General features: G+C 48.0%; 1 protein-coding gene across 2 annotated transcripts in view; it reads left to right on the top strand.

The window, feature by feature from the left end:
* The window catches only part of LHFPL7 (LHFPL tetraspan subfamily member 7), a 180,372-nt gene that overhangs the window by 154,711 nt on the left and 7,148 nt on the right, over positions 1-18,513 (top strand). Inside the window, exon 3 of one of the 2 annotated variants that reach the window (XM_060259065.1) lies at positions 14,914-15,461. The exons of the other annotated variant lie outside the window; for it this stretch is intronic. Within the exon in view, the coding sequence (XP_060115048.1) occupies positions 14,914-15,140 (227 nt within the window). The 3' untranslated portion in view covers positions 15,141-15,461. Of the gene's footprint in view, positions 1-14,913; positions 15,462-18,513 lie in introns of those variants that run through there. 2 annotated transcript variants of the gene reach the window in all.

The raw sequence follows: 18,513 nt of genomic DNA, 5'->3' as shown, positions 1-18,513 counted from the left end.
TCTTCTTCTTCTTCTTCTTCTTCTTCTTCTTCTTCTTCTTCTTCTTCTTCCCCTTCCTGAGAGACCAGCCAAAGAGAATTGAGGCAGCCCTTCCGTTCTGATGGAAGCCATCCAAAACTGCTTTCAAATAACTCGGAATTGCAGCTTGCGTGGCTGAAATTCAACCAAAGGAAATCGTTCTGGACAGGAAAAAACAACTGTTAAAAGAAGGAGGAAAAAAAGAGGAAAATTGCACATGGCTTTGCAGTGGCAGCAGCCTTTTATTCCTCTGCCACCGGCTACGCTGGATGCTCTGGCCTGCTTATTGCCTGTCATTTGGCAGTGAATCACCGCCAGGGATGATGGGTCTCCAGGTCCTGCCTTGGAATCCCTGGGAATAAAGAGGCCGTCTCTTAAAAATGTCTTTAGGGCCTTCCAGGCACTTCATAGACATCCTCTTGTTGACTTTGCAAGAGTACTGTCAGCTGATTCTGTTATTTCTTGTTCCCGGGGAGAGCTGTGTTTGTCTAAGATAGCAGCAACGGGTAAGAGTCAAACACGGCAAACCCTGATTGTTACATGGTTTGTGAACCTCTTCTTGAGAAGCCCCGTTGCACAGTGGTAAAGCGGCAATACTGCAGTCCATGTTCTCTACTCACGACTTGAGTTTGATCCCGGCGGAAGCCGGGTTCAGGTAGCCAGCTCAAGGTTGACTCAGCCTAAAATGAGTCCCCAGCTTGCTGGGGGGGGGGAAGTGTAGATGACTGGGGAAGGCAATGGCAAACCACCCCATAAAAAGTCTGCCATGAAAACGCCATGATGCGATGTCACCCCAGAGTTGGAAATGACTGGTGCTTGCCCAGGGGACTGCCTTTACCTTTTTAAACTGCTTCTTAAAACACCATTGTGTCAAGCTATTAAAGCCACATAAGCAGATATTACTGTTAGAAGTTGTATGGCACTTTCAGTGTTCCACGTGCGTTATGACAGTCTTCCTTAAAATAGCCCTATAGGTAAGCACATATATATTATCCCTATAATCCTGATAGAGGGGTGAGAATGGGTGGGAGGGGAGACCATAACTTTTCTAAGTCCACCAGGTGAATTTTTAGTAGACAGGACATCTAAACTTGGGAAATCTTCCCTCTCTCAAATCATTGATTGTTCTTGGGCTGCAATTTGATGTTAGTGTAATAAAAGTGAAGGCCCTTGAGCATGTGCAGAGTGCTCCGGCTGCATTTGTATGGTTTTGGAAATGAAAGCATTGTGTGGGTGGAGAATTTTCTGTCTGCTACAGACCCCAGCGGTCTGGTTTCATCCGTTTTCGAGCCTTCCTGAAAATATGTGGGAACCTTTCCAGGTCTCCTCTCTGCCTCCATTCTCTTTTGCCAGCACTATAACCTGTAGAAATTAAAATGGTGTGTGTGCGTTTTTACAGTTTGGTGTAGTGCGCGGACTCTTATCTGGGAGAACCGGGTTTGATTCCCCACTCCTCCACTTGCAGCTGCTGGAACGGCCTTGGGTCAGCCATAGCTCTCACACCTTGAAAGGGCAGTTTCTGTCAGAGCTCTCTCAGCCCCACCTGCCTCACAGGGTGTCCGTTGTGGGGGAGGAAGGGAAAGGAGATTGTAGGTCGTTCTGCCTTGAAAGGGCAGCTTCTGGGAGAGCTCTCTCAGCCCCACCTGCCTCACAGGGTGTCTGTTGTGGAGGAGAAAGGGAAAGCAGATTGTAGGCCACTCTGTCCTTGAAAGGTAAGCTTCTGGGAGAGCTCTCTCAGCCCCACCTGCCTCTCAAGGGTGTCGTGTGTATGGGGGAAGGTAAAGCAGATTGTGACGGCTCTGAGATTCAGAGTATAGGGCGGGATATAAATTCAACTTCTTCCTCTTCTTATATAATGTTGTCCCCCACCCTTTGCTGTGCTCGGGTGTGTGCTCTGCAGGGCTGATCTTTGCCCTTTTGGAGGGCTCCATTAAAGCACTGCTGAAGTAACCCAGTTGTGGAACAAACAAACAAAAAGAAATGTGGGTTTTCAAGCTGACTTAACAAATGTTCCAGATGTTCTGGTGTGCTCAATGGTGGGGAGCCGCCCATGATGCCTTAAGGAAAGCTCAAAAGGCCAGTGCAGGTTCAGCACTCGGGTTCTCTTCATTGACTGGTGTCTGACTTCTCCTTTTGGAAATCAACTGGCAAAGTGTCTGTTTCCAAAGTATATGCTGTGATCCTGTGGACTGGGTGGCCAAATTGTGGTTCTGGAGCCACGTGTGGCTCTTCCACACATATTGTGTGGCACTCGAAGCCCCCACCCCACCACAATAGCTTGGAGAAGGCATTTGTCTCCTTAAATCAGTTCTCAAGCCAAGCCAAGCCAGCCAGTGGCTTGGAGAATGCATTTAAAGTTAAAGTTGCTTTCTTTCCACTTCCATCTCCCCATCTATTTCCTTCCTTCCTTCCTTCCTTCCTTCCTTCCTTCCTTCCTTCCTTCCTTCCTTCCTTCCTTCCTTCCTTCCTTCCTTCCTTCCTTCCTTCCTTCCTTCCTTCCTTCCTTCCTTCCTTCCTTCCTTCCTTCCTTCCTTCCTTCCTTCCTTCCTTCCTTCCTTCCTTCCTTCCCTTAATGCAGCTCTCAAACACTCGATAGTTATTCTACATTAAGCAAGGTTGGCCACTCGGGATTTTGAGTGAACTTCTTCAGCTTGTTTTGAGATAACGTTTCCTGCCTGTTGGTGTGACCTGGTTCCTGGTCTGGTGAGGAGGAGGTAATGCAAGCGGCCCCCTCCCTCTTCACCTCCGGCACATGCAGGCTACCAAGGCCTGGACACTGCTGCCACCTAGCTACTCGAGCCTGAATTGCAGGCACTTCTTGTACTGAGACAGAGGTTTTGGGGACCAGATCCAAAGCAACTGAGGCAAGTTGGGCACCTTGGGCTCATATCTCCCCCCACCCATTGGGGCAAGTCTAGGGGTCATTTTGCAAATATATCAGGGGAGGGGACGGTGGCTCAGTGGTAGAGCATCTGCTTGGGAAGCAGAAGGTCCCAGGTTCAATCCCCGGCATCTCCAAAAAAGGGTCCAGGCAAATAGGTGTGAAAAACCTCATCTTGAGACCCTGGAGAGCCGCTGCCAGTCTGAGAAGACAATACTGACTTTGATGGACCAAGGGTCTGATTCAGTATAAGGCAGCTTCATATGTTCGTTTTGTAGAAAAAGAGGTGCCGGAGCTCATTAGCACAACTCATTTGCACCTGCCACATAGCCCTGACATCACCAGAAGGTGGACTAAAATATATCAGCTCAGCATCTCATGCTTCAAATGCTTCTTGAATTATAATTGTCATAATTAAGCAACCTTGAGCTGGCTACCTGAATTAAACTCCCATCATGTTTTTTAAATTACTTTTTCCTGTGTGGCCACAGTGGCATGAGGAAGAGTTCCATCGGTCTGCTTTATGTGTTTTGGTTATTTCCCCATTTTTTGTGGGGGGGAAATATTAGAAAGTTTGTCAGATCTTAAAGAGTTCAGCAAAATTCTCACAGGGGGCTTGAACAATGGAGCCCAGAAGCAAGTATTTTACCTTTTTAGAAAGAAAGAGCGCAATAAAATTTAGAGGTTCCGGAGCTCTGCTCCTGTGAGATCTTGCCCAAAATGAGGCCTGGGGATGTCCCCAAAAAGCAGCTTGTGAGGAGGAGAGGAGGGGGCTCAGCTGTTTCAAGCCAGATGGCCCACAATCCCAGGGGGCTGACACGTTGGGTTGCCATTTCCAGGTTGGGAAATTACTGGAGATTTGGGGGGAGGGTCTGGGAATAGGAAAGGTTTGAGGAGGTGAGAGACCTCAGCAGAACATAGTGCCATAGAGTCCACGCCCCAGGGCAGAGAGCCAGTTTGGTGTAGTGGTTAAGTGTGGGGACTCTTATCTGGGAGAACAGGGTTTGATCCCCCACTCCTCCACTTGCACCTGCTAGCATGGCCTTGGGTCAGCCATAGCTCTGGCAGAGGTTGTCCTTGAAAGGGCAGCTGCTGGGAGAGCCCTCTCAGCCCCACCCACCTCACAGGGTGTCTGTTGTGCGGGGGGGGGAAGGTAAAGGAGATTGTGAGCCGCTCTGAGACTCTTCAGAGTGGAGGGCGGGATAGAAATCCGATATCTTCTTCCTCTGGAACTGGAGAAAGTGAAATTGACCGACAGCTTCTTTATTGCTAGAGCATGGGTTCCAGAATGAATAGTGAGTGTGTGGTCAGATGAAGTTCACTTCGAAACAAACGAAGATGGAACCTCGGAAGCATGTCACCACACAGCCGTAGCCATGCAGCTTCTCTGAAACATTATTCAATACTGATCTTGTAAGCGAATAGAGACTGTTTACATAGTCGTTATAATCCAAGCAGAAGAGCCCTGCGTCGCAGAGTAGTAAGCTGCAGTACTGCAGTCCAAGCTCTGCTCACAACCTGAGTTTGGTCCTGGCGGAAGCTGGGTTCAGGTAGCCGGCTCCAGGTTGACTCAGCCTTCCATCTTTCCGAGGTCGGTAAAAGGAGTCCCCAGCTTACTGGGGGGAAAGCGTAGATGACTGGGAAGACGATGGCAAACCACCCCATTAAAAAGTCTGCTGTGAAAACGTCTGATGTGATGTCACCCCAGAGTCAGAAACTGCTGGTGCTTATAGTCCAAGAAGAAATAAGTCATTGAATTTGTATGGATTCCTCTATTGGAATTCCTTGTAGGTTGTTGCAAAGTCCCATGGTATTCTGATAAATGTGTGTTATAATTAATCAATTTTTTTTTATTGTAATATGTATACCCCTATGTATACTCCTATAGTAAATGTAGTAGAGCCCCGTGGTGCAGAGTGGTAAAGCTGCACTACTGCAGTCGGAGCCCTCTGCTCACGACCTGAGTTCGATCCCAGTGGAAGCTGGTTCAGGTAGCCAGCTCCAGGTTGACTCAGCCTTCCATCCTTACGAGGTCAGTAAAATGAGTACCCAGCTTGCTGCAGAGAAAGCGTAGATGACTGGGAAAGGCAATGGCAAACCATCCTGTAAAAAGTCTACCGTGAAAACGTTGTGAAGCAGATCTCCTTGGTCCCCACCTGGTGGCTGGCAGCCCAAGGAATGTCACCGTTTTGCTTGACCTCAGGCAATTCTTTGGAGCCTGGCTTCAGTTGTCTGCCTGTTTTTTGTTTTTGTTTTTTTTGGGGGGGGGAGTTATCCAGTTTCCCAGTTCCCCCTGTTTACCAGGGACTTCTTGTTGTCTGGATCATGTGCTTGATAAATCACTGTCTCGTCTTTGCCTTTTGGGGAGAGATTTGGCCTTTTAACAGGAGCCCCGTGGCACAGAATGGTAAATCTGCGGTGCTGAAGTACTGCAGTCCAAGCTTCTCTGCTCATGACCTGAGTTCGATCCCGGCGGAAGCTGGGTTCAGGTAGCCGGCTCGAGGTTGACTCAGCCTTCCATCCTTCCGAGGTCGGTAAAAGGAGCACCCAGCTTGCTGGGGGGAAAGTGTGGATGACTGGGGAAGGCAATGGCAAACCACCCCATAAAAAGTCTGCTGTGAAAACGTTGTGAAAGCAACGTCACCCCAGAGTTGGAAACGACTGGTGCTTGCACAGGGGACTACCTTTACTTTTTTTGGCCTTTTAACATTGTGCTCACTATGGGCGTTTTCGCATTAGCGTTTACTCCGGGGTGGCATCCCATTTACCTCCGGATCTTTTGCTCGATTTCGCACATGTTGCTCCGCAGTCACGGTTTGATCCGGGGCTTCAGCAGTTTCACCCCGCAGTATCTGGATGCGCATGTTAGCGGAGTTTCCTAAAACCTGCGGATCCACACTGGATCCACTCTGTGGAATTTGTTGTGGGAAATTCATCCCATCCCGCATCGACTGCTTTGTGGGCGGCACCCTCTGCCTTTCAGTCCTCCCACTCCACTCCATCCATCCCCTTGGGGCGTGCAATTCAAATCATGTAGGCAGCTTGCCTGGCCAATCATCAGCCGTTCGTGGTGCTTCCCAAAAGTGCCCGCCCGGCCATTTTTTTTTTAAAACTTCTTATTTCTTGTGTAATAGTGATACTTTGAAATAAAAAAAAAGATATCTCTTTGGTTGAATAGCCTCAATTGCCGATTCATAGCTCCTGTAGTTTTCCTAGAGCTTACGCTGAGTAAAAGCCAAAACCATTTTTTTATACCAAACAGCGGTTTGCGTTATTTTCCATGTAAGAGAGAGTGAACCCCCCCCCCTTTTTAAATAGGCTTAGTTGCGTTATTTCGCAACAACGAAATTTCGTCATATAAATCCTTCAATATAGATCAGGGTCGATCCCTGGGGGGGGGGTCTCGCGAGGGTCTTATGGGGAGGGTCTCGCGAGAATTACGACTGTGTCACGTGATGGTTTGCCCGCGAAAAAAAGGGGGATGAGCAGCGGTGAATTCTCTATTACGTTGTTGCGTTGTTACGCAATTACGCAACTGGAATTGAGCTTAAAAAAAAAATGACACATGGCATCGAAGTCAAGTCGATGCCAGTGTGAAAACGATTTGAGCCGGGGCGTCATGGAAAGCGACTGCGCAAAAGAGACAATAGTGCGAAAACGAGGGAAATGGTCCGGACATAATTGCTCCGCGGAATATCGGTAGCAAACGCTAAGTGCGAAAACGGCCTATATGTCCCCCCCCCCCCCCGTTTGTGAATTTCAAGATGCTGAATCATTGGATCTGGGTAGAGGGAGGGGAGGGACTGTGATTCTGCATCACATGCGTGAACTCTGTCACATCTGCGCCTCCCTTGGCAAAAATCATCCCCCTCCCTGACTAGCTGGCCTAGAGATCCCACTCTTATTATATGCTGATGATGAGGCGGTTCTGCTCGCACATTGGATTTCGGAGGCTATTGAATAAATTTGCCATTTACTATCATTCGGAAGATCTAGAAATTAATTACGGTAGATTAATTATGGTAATGACTTCCCCTTTCAGAAGAAAACAAACCCTCCCTTATACCAGTGGATCTATTGATGAAGAAGATGAAGATGATTTTGGATTTATACCCTGCCCTACATCCTGAATCTCAGAGCCTCAGCAGCTCACAATATCCTTTACCTTCCTCCCTCACAACAAACACCCTGTGAGGTGGGTGGGTCTGAGAGAGCTCTCTCAGAAGCTGCCCTTTCAAGGACAACTCCTGCGACAGCTATGGCTGACCTGAGGCCATTCCAGCAGCTGCAAATGGAGAAGGGGGGAATCAAACCCAGTTCTCCCAGATAAGAGTCCACGCACTTAACCACTACACCAAACTGGCTCTGATAAAGTTACAAGCCAACAAGTTGAAAGGATATACATACCTGGGGATCATTTTTACATATAATTTCAGTTGTTCCTCTAAAAAAAAATCATGCTGAAGAAAGCACTACCTCATACTTGAAGGCATCTTTTAGTATGCCTTCACCAAAATTACTGCCTTCCTATGCTTTTTATCCAACTATCCCAAATCACTTTAGAGCAGTTGTGGCCAAACTGTGGCTTGGGAGCCACATGTGGCTCTTTCGTGCATTTAGTGTGGCTCTCAAAGCCAGCCAGAAGCTTGGAGAATGCATTTCAAGTTAAAGCTGCTTTCTTTCCACCTCTCCCTCCCCCCCCCCTTGTGGCTCTCAAACATCTGATGTTCGTGTCTTGCGGCTCTCAAGCATCCAACATTTATTCTCTGTGGCTCTTACGTTAAGCAAGTTTGGCCATTCCTGCTGTAGAGTTTTCTTACTATTTCCATTGAATGCACAGCCCACTCCTGTTACGAAGGGAAGATTCAGAAAGATTCTTTACACAAACTGCCTTTGTGATTGTTCTCAGGGGAAAACTGGTATTTTAATACATATTCTATGGAAGTGTCCTGTTTATATAAGAAAGAGGTTTTTAACAAAGGACCTAGATAATTTTTTTCATCTTTGTCTCATCACATGCTAATTTTACTTCCTTTTATCTGACCGAAATCCCTAACCTTACCCGTATTGTTGCAAAATTTTTCTGCTGGTAGAATCTTGTGTCCAGATGATGCTACTTAACACATCAGTTTTTGACTGCTCAGGGCTTTTAGTCGAGGAGCTTTAATCAGATTAAAGTCAAGGAGAACACGGATATTGCCAAGGAGATGCCTGAGCAAAAACCTTCGCACCTGATAGTTTCAAGCACAGAGGGAGGTTTTGGCCATATGAGGCTGCGTTTGAAGTTGAGGGAAACCGTCCGTCTTATGAGGCTCCTTCTGTAGCGATACAGCCCGGTGCTGAAAGGAAGCCAAAATAAGGACCAGCTTTCCAAGATACTCGCTACATATGCTAACTTCATTCAGTCCTTACATCTGTATTCTCACCAATCCCCCCCAAAGGGCCGTATGTTCTTTTTATTTTATTTCTTATTGGGAATAATAGATCAGAACAGTAGATTGTAATGTAACATAATCAGGGGTGGTTTTGTAGAAAAATAGGTGGTGGAGCTCATCCAGGGATTGCTATGCAGCTGCACCTGCTGTTCAATGGACAAAGTGGGAAGGAGGAGGCGGAACCCCCAGAAAGGTTCAGGAGCTGCACTCCCGCGAGCTGAATCTGAGGCCTGAACGTAATGAATAGCAGAATGTAACGTAATTTGAAATTGCAATCCGGGGAAGAAGAAAAGGAAATAATGTAATAAGCAGATATAATAATAATAAGCAGATGCTCTACCACTGAGCCACTGTCCCTCCCCTCCCATCATGTAGTAGTTTTCGCTGATCGCTGGATGCTCATGTCATCCGTGTCCCCTTTTGCTGCATTATTAGCTGCCCCAAGTTTGCAGAGGCGGGGCAGCATATAGACATTCCAAATGAATAAAAAGTAAACAGGAGGCTGGAGTTTATGATGACGTGGAAACAACCCGTCAGTTACAGCCCTGGACATGGGATTTCTCTCTTGGCCACACCACCATCTCATCCCTGCCTCCTTCCCCTCCTTGTGCTTTTGGTTATAAATGTTCATGTCAAATTTCCATTGCACACTTATCCCCTCTGCCAAACCGATAAAACAGCCTATAACAGGGATGTCGAACTCATTTGTTGGACTCGTTTGTTATGAGGGCCGGATCTGACATAAATGAGACCTTGTAGGGCTGGGCCACGTCGGGCTGGGCCATGTGCGTACCTATTTAAGATCAGGTAGCAGAGATATAAATTTTATAAAGAAAACAAACACAAATATATATTTTTTTAAAACTTAAATCGTGCTTAAAAAGTTAACACTCATTGGTTTTAGATGCTTTCTTTGTATTTCTCCCATGGGATCCAGGGAACTGGGCAAAGGAAGCTCTGGCTCTTTCCTTCCTTCCCCAGGGGACAGAGGGAGGGGGGAGGCGCCTCAGCCAATAGAAGAGAGGCTTGGCTCAGTAGCTCTGCTGTTCGATTGAGAGAGCCTGTCAAAGCAAGCTATTCCTCCCCCCCCCTCCCCATGGGAGAAGTCTCAGCCAATGGAGAAAATAGAGGTTTTGCTCTGTAGCTCCTGTGCAATTGTGCAAGCCTTGCAAAGGAAGCTGTGATGCGGAAGGAAACAAGATATAGGAAGAAGGAAGCAGACGGCAGTCCATTGCTCGGGGGCCTGATATGAGCCCTCCAGAGGCCTGATTTGGCCCCCAAACTGCATGTTTGACACCCCTGGCCTATAACTTATAGTTGTGTGCCAGTTGCTGCAGGCCAAGAAGGAATGCTTTGGGCAAGGGACCCCACAGCTATCAACATTAACAGCGACTTCCATCGTCTGCCTTGGATCCCCATCTTTCCAACACTGCCTTTCCCTCTTCTGCTCTGCTAAGAACCCCGACTGGCACCCTTTGCCAGAAAGTCCATGTCAGCTGCACGATGCTTTATAGCCGAGACCGTGAGCATCAATTTGCGGAAGGTCACCTTCCCTTTCGGCTTTCTAATCTCCCAGACTTTGGAGAAGAGAAAGTGTCACTTCTCCTTTGCTATAGTTTACTGGTTCGCCTTCCCTGAGCCGTACGGTAGCTGATGGTCTTCGCTATATACAACCCGCTTCGGAAGGATTTATAACCCAGCCATAAAACATGCATTGCCCACTGAAACCGGGCAGAGAAAAACTCTCTTCACAAGAGAGTGCTGGCAGTAGAGATTACCAGTCTCCTGGAGGGAAAGTTTGAATCCAGCGACACCTTTAAGACTGACAAAGTGTTATTCAAGGTAGAGGCTTTCATGTGCATGCACACTTCTTCGGATACAACGAAGTGGAAATTACCGATCTGCACATGCAGATAGAGGGTGAGCAGTAAGTTAGTATATAGCAGGGGACGCCAAACTTGCTTAACGTAAGAGCCACATAGAATAAATGTCAGACGTTTGAGAGCCACAAGACAAGAACATCAGACGTTTGAGAGCCACAGGGAAGGGAGAGAGGGAGGGAGAGGTAGAAAGGGAGATGAGGGAGGGAGAGGTAGAAAGAAAGCAACTTTAACTTTAAATGCCTTCTCCGAGCTGCCAGCTTGGCTTGGAGAAGCAATTTAAAGAGAGAAAGGCCTTCTCTAAGCTGGCTGATGGGGGCTTTAGGAGCCAAACAATGTGTGTGAAAGAGCCACCACCCCGGCATAGAGCGTAACGACAATGTTTGTTTATTTATTTGATTTCTATTCCACTCTTCCCCATGATTGTGGGGCTCAAGATAAATACAAGATAAGTAAGCAGGTGATAATTAAAATCTATATATACAATTCAACCATTGACCAGACAGCATGTAGCTACAGCATTGATTTCTGGGGAGAGGGGAGGTGAAACAGAGAACAGTGTATAAGTAACAGTTCCGTGGTCTTACCCATAAGACTGGCGACACAGTTCCGTGTTGCAGGCCCTGCAGAACTGAGCTAAGAGCCATAGGGCCCGGATCTTATACGGAAATGCATCCCACAAGACTGGAGCTATCGCCAAAAGGGCTGTAGCTCCAGTTGAGGCCAGACAAATGGTCCTTGGTCCTGGGACCATCAGTGTGTTGCTACCTAAGGAACATGACGCTCTTTTTTGGGGTGCGGAGGTGCAAGAAGAGGCAGTCCCGAAGACATATCGGTGAAGGGCTTGAAGGGTTAAAACCAGGGGTGAAATCCTTGTAGGAGCTCCTTTGCATATTAGGCCACACACCCCAATGCAGCCAATCCTTCAAGAGCTTACAAAGGTCTTTTTTGTAAGCTCTTGGAGGACTGGCTACATTAGGGGTGGGTGGCCTAATATGCAAAGGAGCTCCTGCTAGAATTTCACCCCTGGTTAAAATGAACACCAACCATGACCTTGATCTGGAATTCAATCTGAAGCCGGCGCCTTTAGGAGCCCTGGGCTGGCTTCCCCCACCCATTTCCCCCCTTGCTTGCAGCCCTCCCAGCCTGCATGCGCAGTCAGCAACTGAGCTGCTCTTTGCCTGACTTGGCTGGTGCAGCTGCTGCCTCTCTCTGCTGCCTCTTCTTTGCAGCTTCATCAAAGGGGCTTTTGAGAAGGCGCCTGCAGGCTGTAGCGGGAGTCACAGGTGGCAGGGGCCGGTGCTCTGAGCCTCTGTATTAGGAGATAATTTGCAGCTGCTAGTCTGAGTAGACAATACTGACTTGGATGGGCCGAGGGTCTGATTCAGTAGAAGGCAGCTTCCTATGTGGGAGGGACGGTGGCTCAGTGGTAGAGCATCTGCTTGGTAAGCAGAAGGTCCCAGGTTCAATCCACAGTATCTCCAACTAAAAAGGATCCAGGCAGGTAGGCGTGAAAAACTTCAGCTTGAGACCCTGGAGAGCCACTGCCAGTCTTAGACAATACTGACTTGGATGGACCGAGGGTCTGATTCAGTAGAAGGCAGCTTCATACATTCATATGACTCAAAAGCACAATTTTAAAAAATCAATATACCATTTTTTTAAAAAAAAACCAGCCAAAGACACTTTCTCCTCCACCCCGCACCCTCAGGGACAAACGATACCATCCTGAAGCTAGCAAGTCTGCTCTTTGCACCCAGCCTGGCAGGCCAATCCAGAGGAACAGACCTACCGCAGAGAGTGCCCAAACAGACACTCCCAAACTGAGAGAAAAAAAACAGTCTTTTGAACCTAACAGCCTGCCAGGTTGGAACAAATCCCAAGATTCTGTCTCTGTGCTCTTTTCTTTTCCTCCTCCTTCATTTATTTTTTCTCACAGAGAGGGTTCATCAGGAGGCCTCTTGGGTTTCCAAGAAGTGGCAGGATTCGATCCTGCGCCCTCTCTCTGGCCCTTGGACCCAGTCATTTTACAGGCAGCCCCTCTTTCTTTGCATACTGCCAGTTCAGGGTTGCATGCAGACCTATGAGCCCCACATAGTTTAGATCAGTCACCGATTTCCCACTAGCCTTATGCCGCTCTCACTCTCCTCCTCTCACTCTCCTCCTCTCACTCTCCTCCGCTCACTCTCCTCCTCCCACTCTCCTCCTCTCACTCTCCTCCGCTCACTCTCTTCCTCTCACTCTCCTCCGCTCACTCTCCTCCGCTCACTCTCCTCCTCTCACTCTCCTCCTCTCTCCTCTCTGTCAGATTTCGCACTATCTGCCCCGAGGCTGCAGCTCGCTCCGCCTCTTTCACACAGCAAGCAAGAGCCTCTAAAAATTAGTTTCTGTTTGCCACACAAAAAGGCGAAGCGAGTTGCAGTCCCGGGGCAGACAGTGTGAAATCCGAGTTAAGCCCCGCGGAGAAGAGGAGCTGGAGGGCGGCATAAGACTAGTGGGAAATCGGTCGGTGTCATTTACATCTTTTATCATCCGCCTTTCTCACAGGGACTCTGGGCGGGTCACATATCGTGAACTGGTACAGTCCGCAAAATGGGACAGTCCATAACCAAGGCATTCATAAGTCTGGAAGCTGGGGTTGGCGGTTCCCCCCTGCCATTGGTGGGGGCAGGGTTGCTAGGTTCAGGTTGCAAAACTCCTGGTTTGGAGATGGAGCCTGGGAAAGACAGGGACCTCAGCGGGGTACGATGCCACAGAATCCACCTTCCAAAGCATCCATTTGCTCTGTGGAGATTGACCCTATAGTCTGGAGATGAGCTGTAATTCCACAGGATCCCGAGTCCCACCTGGAAGCAGGATCTCTACTGGAAGTGGTGGTGATGGACCAGAGAGAAAAATGCACCAGTGGGCTCCATCTCCCTTCCTCCCAACTCTTGTGAGGCATTTACACCGGAAGTTGAAGTTCAGCTCGTGTTGATGTGTTTCATCTTGGAATGCTCCAGTTTGGTGGAGTGCGCGGACTCTTATCTGGGAGAACCGGGTTTGATTCCCCACTCCTCTGCTGTCAAGCATTGATATATCTCAACAATCAAGCTTTTGTTATTGAATCAAAAGTTGCTTTACTGTAAAACTCCATAGCTTAGTCAAGGACAGAATCTTTGGAAGTAATGACGTAATGCATCTGCTGATGTGACCTTGAGTCTGTCACAAGTTCTCACAGAGCTATTCCTCTCAAGAGCGGTTTCTGTCAGAGCTCTGTCAGCTCCACCTTCCTCCCAGGGTGTCTGTTGTGGGGAGGGGAAGGGAAGGGAAGGAGATTGGAAGCTGCTCTGAGACTCCTTTGGGTAGTGAAGGGTGGGGTATAAATCCAATCTCCTCCACCTCCTCTTTCTCCTCCTTCCTCTTCCTCTTCTTCTTCCTCCTCTTCCTCCTCTTTTGCATTAAAAAAAACCTGCAAAAAGAAAGCCAGCATGTTTCTGGCATGATACAGGATCATGTATTTATTTGAAGGATGTTTTTTACATGATATGACTTTCAAGTGCTCTGCCTCTGGCCAGCTGATAAAGTTCTGCAGGATGTGTGAGATGAGTTGAAGATCCATCTGCCCTCAACGTACCTGTATTGCTTTGCCAGTTGCTGCAGTGGCTGGTCATGGCTCTTTTCATTGGGAGGAAGCCGTTCCATCACAGGGACTCACCAAGAGACGCACTGGTCGGCCTCCCTGCAGGACAGCGGATACTGCTATTCTGTACCTCTGGTTAATCCAGAAACGTAATTGTTTAAGAACGCATTGCTTTTCTTACAAACACTTACAAAAATTGTCAATGGCTGGTGTCTTCCTAGAGGAGACGACTCCCTCCCGTGTACAGAAGGGAGTGCTTCTTCTAAGGCTGTTCCTGTCGTGACAGGTACAAGCCTTATCTAAAACTGATGTGCTTCCAGTACGACGGCATTTCAGTCTGCATAAATGAGCAGATGGAATATGTTAATAGATGACGCTTGCTTTAGGCCAGCATACAAAATCCCTTTCCAAATACTAACACAAGCCTTATCTAAAACTGATGTGCTTTCAGTACGACTGCGTTCCAATCTGTATAAATGAGCGTGCAAATCATTTTTTTTTAACGTTGGATTTCTGTGTCGCCCACTCCGCAAGCGGATTCTGGGTGGCCAACGGTCATAATAAAACAATTTAAATTACAGTTGTAAAAGGATTAAAACAGTTTAAAAACCCAAGCGTTTGGTGCTATGAAAGAGATTTAACAGGCAGTTTATATCGATATCCCAGTTCTCCGTTCTTCTGTTAAATCTTTTAATGGTCTTGCAGATAGTATAGCTCAGCAGCATAGCAGTGGCAGCCTCATCCCACAGTAGTTGTTGTAGGCCTGTCGAAAGAGTTCGGAATTGGGAGAAGTCCCGCAGGGCTCTTGTGGCCTCTGGGAGAGCATTCCATAGCGTCGGTGCTGCCACTGAGAAGGCCCTGGCCCGTGTAGAGCTTCATTCACTTGATTACTTAGATCTGACTAAAATGTTCTGGTCAATGACTGTAATAATACATTGAACCGATTACTTTAGATCACTTGATCCGTGGCCTGAAACCCCATGGAATATGTTAACAGATGAATACTTGCTTTAGGCAAGCATAGAAAATCCTTTTCAAATACTAACATCTTCTCCTTTTTTATCTTTTCCCTTCTAGTGTTCATCATGGGTTCTGGGCTTTTGGTCTACCCTTTCGGTCTCGGTTCTGCCACCGTGCAGAGACGCTGTGAGAATGCGAGCCTTTACTATGCAGGAGATTGCCAGATCGGCTGGGGGTACATGTTGGCGATCGTCGGCGTCATGCTGTCCGTCTTTTTGCCGTTCTTTGCAAAATATGCACCAAAAGAGCACGCCTCTCCGACTCCGCTACCCACGATTTTATAGTATTTTATTTGTACCGATCAAAGACCGGTTCTGTCTGCGACCGAAGGGCAGCAGAAGTATCAAAGCACTTCCCTTTTTTTTTTTAGCCACATTGCTAAAAAGAGAGAGAGATTGAGTCAGACATTACAAAGACCCAAAGTGCACTGCTAAAGTCTTCCGTACAGGTGACATATCCATCACTCTGGATCCGCAGCGAGGTCTGAGCGGCTGTTGAGAATGCTGCGGCGATCATCTATAATGGCTGAATGCTTCAGAAGAAAAAAGAAAGACAGAAATCCGTGTTTGTCCTCAAAGTACCTGTCTACCTCCCAGTTTCTTTTTGTGTGTGTGTGTTTCAGGATCTTTTTTGTCAAGCCTCACCTTTTTTATATCTTATTAAACGTCAGGGCTTTTTTGAACCCAGTCATTTGGAACCTGACGGGGCTATTTTGTTAGAGTTTATTTATACGATAAGCGGAGAGCTTACAAATCTAGTTTAGTAGAGGCAAACTGTGTGCAAAAAAAAAAAGTAGAAGTGTGTTCTTCCGTTTTGTTTTGTAAATTGGTACATGCCGATAATGTGCCTGAATATTGAAAACGTACAGGCACACCTTTTCGTACAGCCCAAGTATGACTCTCTGGACCAGCCGCGACATGATTTGGCTTGTCTTTGCTCAAAAGAGGTGTGTCTGCTTCTAAAAATACTTGGCCAATATTCGGGGGGGGGGAGGGGGAGGATTCCGATTTTATCTCAACATCTGCCTGACACCTAGTCAGAACATCTTGGTCCGTCTAGCCCTAACTTGTCTGATGTAACTGACGGTGGCTTTTCAGGGTCTCAGGCAGAGAAAGGTGACGCATTAACACTGGAGCTCCTTCCCTGAAAGGTCCAGGAATTGACCTGGGACCATCCTTATGCACAGACTCAGAGCCTTTTCATAGGAGCGTGACAGAGATCTCCGCACTGTTCCAAAGTCCCATTATCAGGGCTTTCTTCGTAGTAGGAGCTCTTCTGCATATCAGGCTACACACTCCCGATGTAGCCGATCCTCCAGGAGCGTACAGGGCTCTTCTTCCAGCGGCTGCTGTAAGCTCTTGGAGGATTGGCCCCAGCAGGGAGGTGTGGCCTAATATGCAAAGGAGCTCCTGCTACGAAAGTGAGCCCTGCCCGTTATTGTGTATAATCGGTGTTAACTTTTGATTTAGATATCGAGCATCTGTGGTTAAAATCTTAATATCCCGTAGTAACTGCAGCAAGGTGATGAACATCTGTTTTAAAGCCTCGCGCCTTTTTAAAAATTAGGCAAAGGCCCAGCCTAGCCTGATCTCATCAGCTCTTGGACGCCGCGATGGGTCAGCCCTGTTTAGACATTGGGTGGGAGACCTCCAACAGATGCCAAGCTTGCTACACCGAGGCAGACAATAGCAAACCGTCTCTTGCCTTAACAACCCTATGGGGTCGCTGTAGGTTGACTGCAAGTCAGTGGGACTTGCCACCACCCCAGGGGCTTTTGACATGCATTCCTAAGGCATAGAATTACGGGCTTGCTTAGAAATATAGAAACACGGAGAGCAGATGTGTGGGTGATGCTGAGGATTAGAACCCCAAGCAAAGAGGCGGAGAATCCTCCCCGCTCCGTAAATGGTGCTCTGTCTAGCCCTGAGCTCTTAACAGAAGCATTTGGAACCAGAGCGTACGTTTATCTAGCCTACTTTCATGTGATCGTTTGACCAGTTGAAACAGCACCTCTTTAAGCGATGAGTATTAATTTTGACTTTTAAAGAAAAAAATCTATAGCAAATGCGGGGCTCAGTCCTGTGGTGCGTGAAGTGCCCGCCCGCGTGTGGTCAGTTAAGGCCCCCGCGGCTCACGTCTCACAGCTTGCGAGGATTAGAGGAGCTGAGCCACTTATCTCGAAATGCACATTTGATGCCGGAGCACGAGAACGCGAGGCGGGAAAGAGAGATGGGGAGGGCCCCTCTTTTCATGTTAAGAATCGTCTCAGCCCGTCAAACGGTGAAACGGGGGATGAGGGGGCAGCTGATTGCGCTGGAACAGGCTTTTGGAATTGCAAGAGGTGATGTGGTGTTTAGGGTTCCCAGCTCCAGGGTGGGAAATAGCTGGCAATTTGGAGGTGGCGTCTGAGGAGGGTGGGGAAGGGGAAGGACTTCAGTGGGCTATAATGCCATAGAGTCTTCCTTCCAAGGTGGCCATTTTCTCCAGGTGAACTGATTTCTGTCACGTGGAGATCTGTTGTAATAGCGGGAGACCTCCAGCCTCCATGGTGTAAATGGAGTCAGCTAATTCTGACCTAGAGTTGCTAGGTCTATGTTGGAAATTACCTGGAGACTTTGGGGGGGTGGAGCCAGAAGAGGGCGGGGTTTGGAGAGGGGAGGGGCCTCAGCATGGCCCAATGCCCTAGAGTCCGCCCTTCGAAGCAGCCATTTTCTCCAGGAGAGCTGAACTCTGCCGGTTGGAGATCAGTTGTAAAAGTGAGAGATCTCCAGGCCCCACCTGGAGGCTGGCGACTCAACATCAGAACAAAACTTAACTTGAAAAGGGAAGGGAAAAGCAGAATGGGTTGACATCTGGTAGCAGCAGTTGTATTTGCTTTGCCTTTATTTCCTTGACCGACTAGGGGTCTGCAGTCTTTTTGAGTTCTCAGGCACCGCTGGAATTCTGGCACGAAATGGCGGCCACAGGAGGTGGAGTGAACCACAAAAGGGGTGGGGGGGTGCTGTAGGAGCCAGAGCCGCAAACACAGAGCAAGTCCCAAGTTCAGAGGGAAAGGGGAGGGTAGTTTAAAAAATATGCTAGAAAAAAAGGGGTGAGAGGGAAGAAGAGTGACCCCGTGGGGGCAGCGGCCACCAAATCAACATGGTTTTCATCCGCCCAGCTCATCGACTCTCTGGAGGCAGATCAGCAGCCCTTGGAGCAAGAGCCCGACCTGGCCTCCTCCGCTTCCTAAGAACACTTGGTGGGTGCCAAGCAAGGGGACCTTGAACTCTGTTAATAAACACACCATTTGCCTTAAATTAAACGAGAAACAAATGGGGTCCCAGTTCAGATAAAGGCCTCTGGCTTTTATGAGTGACCGTTTGTTAGCAGCAGAATATCCTCCCACTTAGCAATCCACAGCTGCTGGGCTGACTTTGTTTGTTGCGTGGCTCAGGCAATCAGACGGAATCAGTGTATAAACTTTTGTCTGGATCCAGTGGTTCTGCTGTGCATACAGAAGCTTCTTTCTGGGCTTTTTTTTTGTAGCAGGAACTCCTTTGCACATTAGGCCACACGCCCCTGATGTAGCAATCCTCCTGGAGCTTACAGGAGGCCCTGTAAGAAGAGCCCTATAAGCTCTTGGGGAATCCATTGGGGGTGTGTGGCCTGATATGC

This window comes from Heteronotia binoei, chromosome 18 (assembly GCF_032191835.1).
Source record: "Heteronotia binoei isolate CCM8104 ecotype False Entrance Well chromosome 18, APGP_CSIRO_Hbin_v1, whole genome shotgun sequence".
Classification (NCBI taxonomy): Eukaryota; Metazoa; Chordata; class Lepidosauria; order Squamata; family Gekkonidae; genus Heteronotia; species Heteronotia binoei.
Note: the sequence above shows the minus strand (reverse complement) of the source record. Positions and strands in the feature narration are given on the sequence as shown.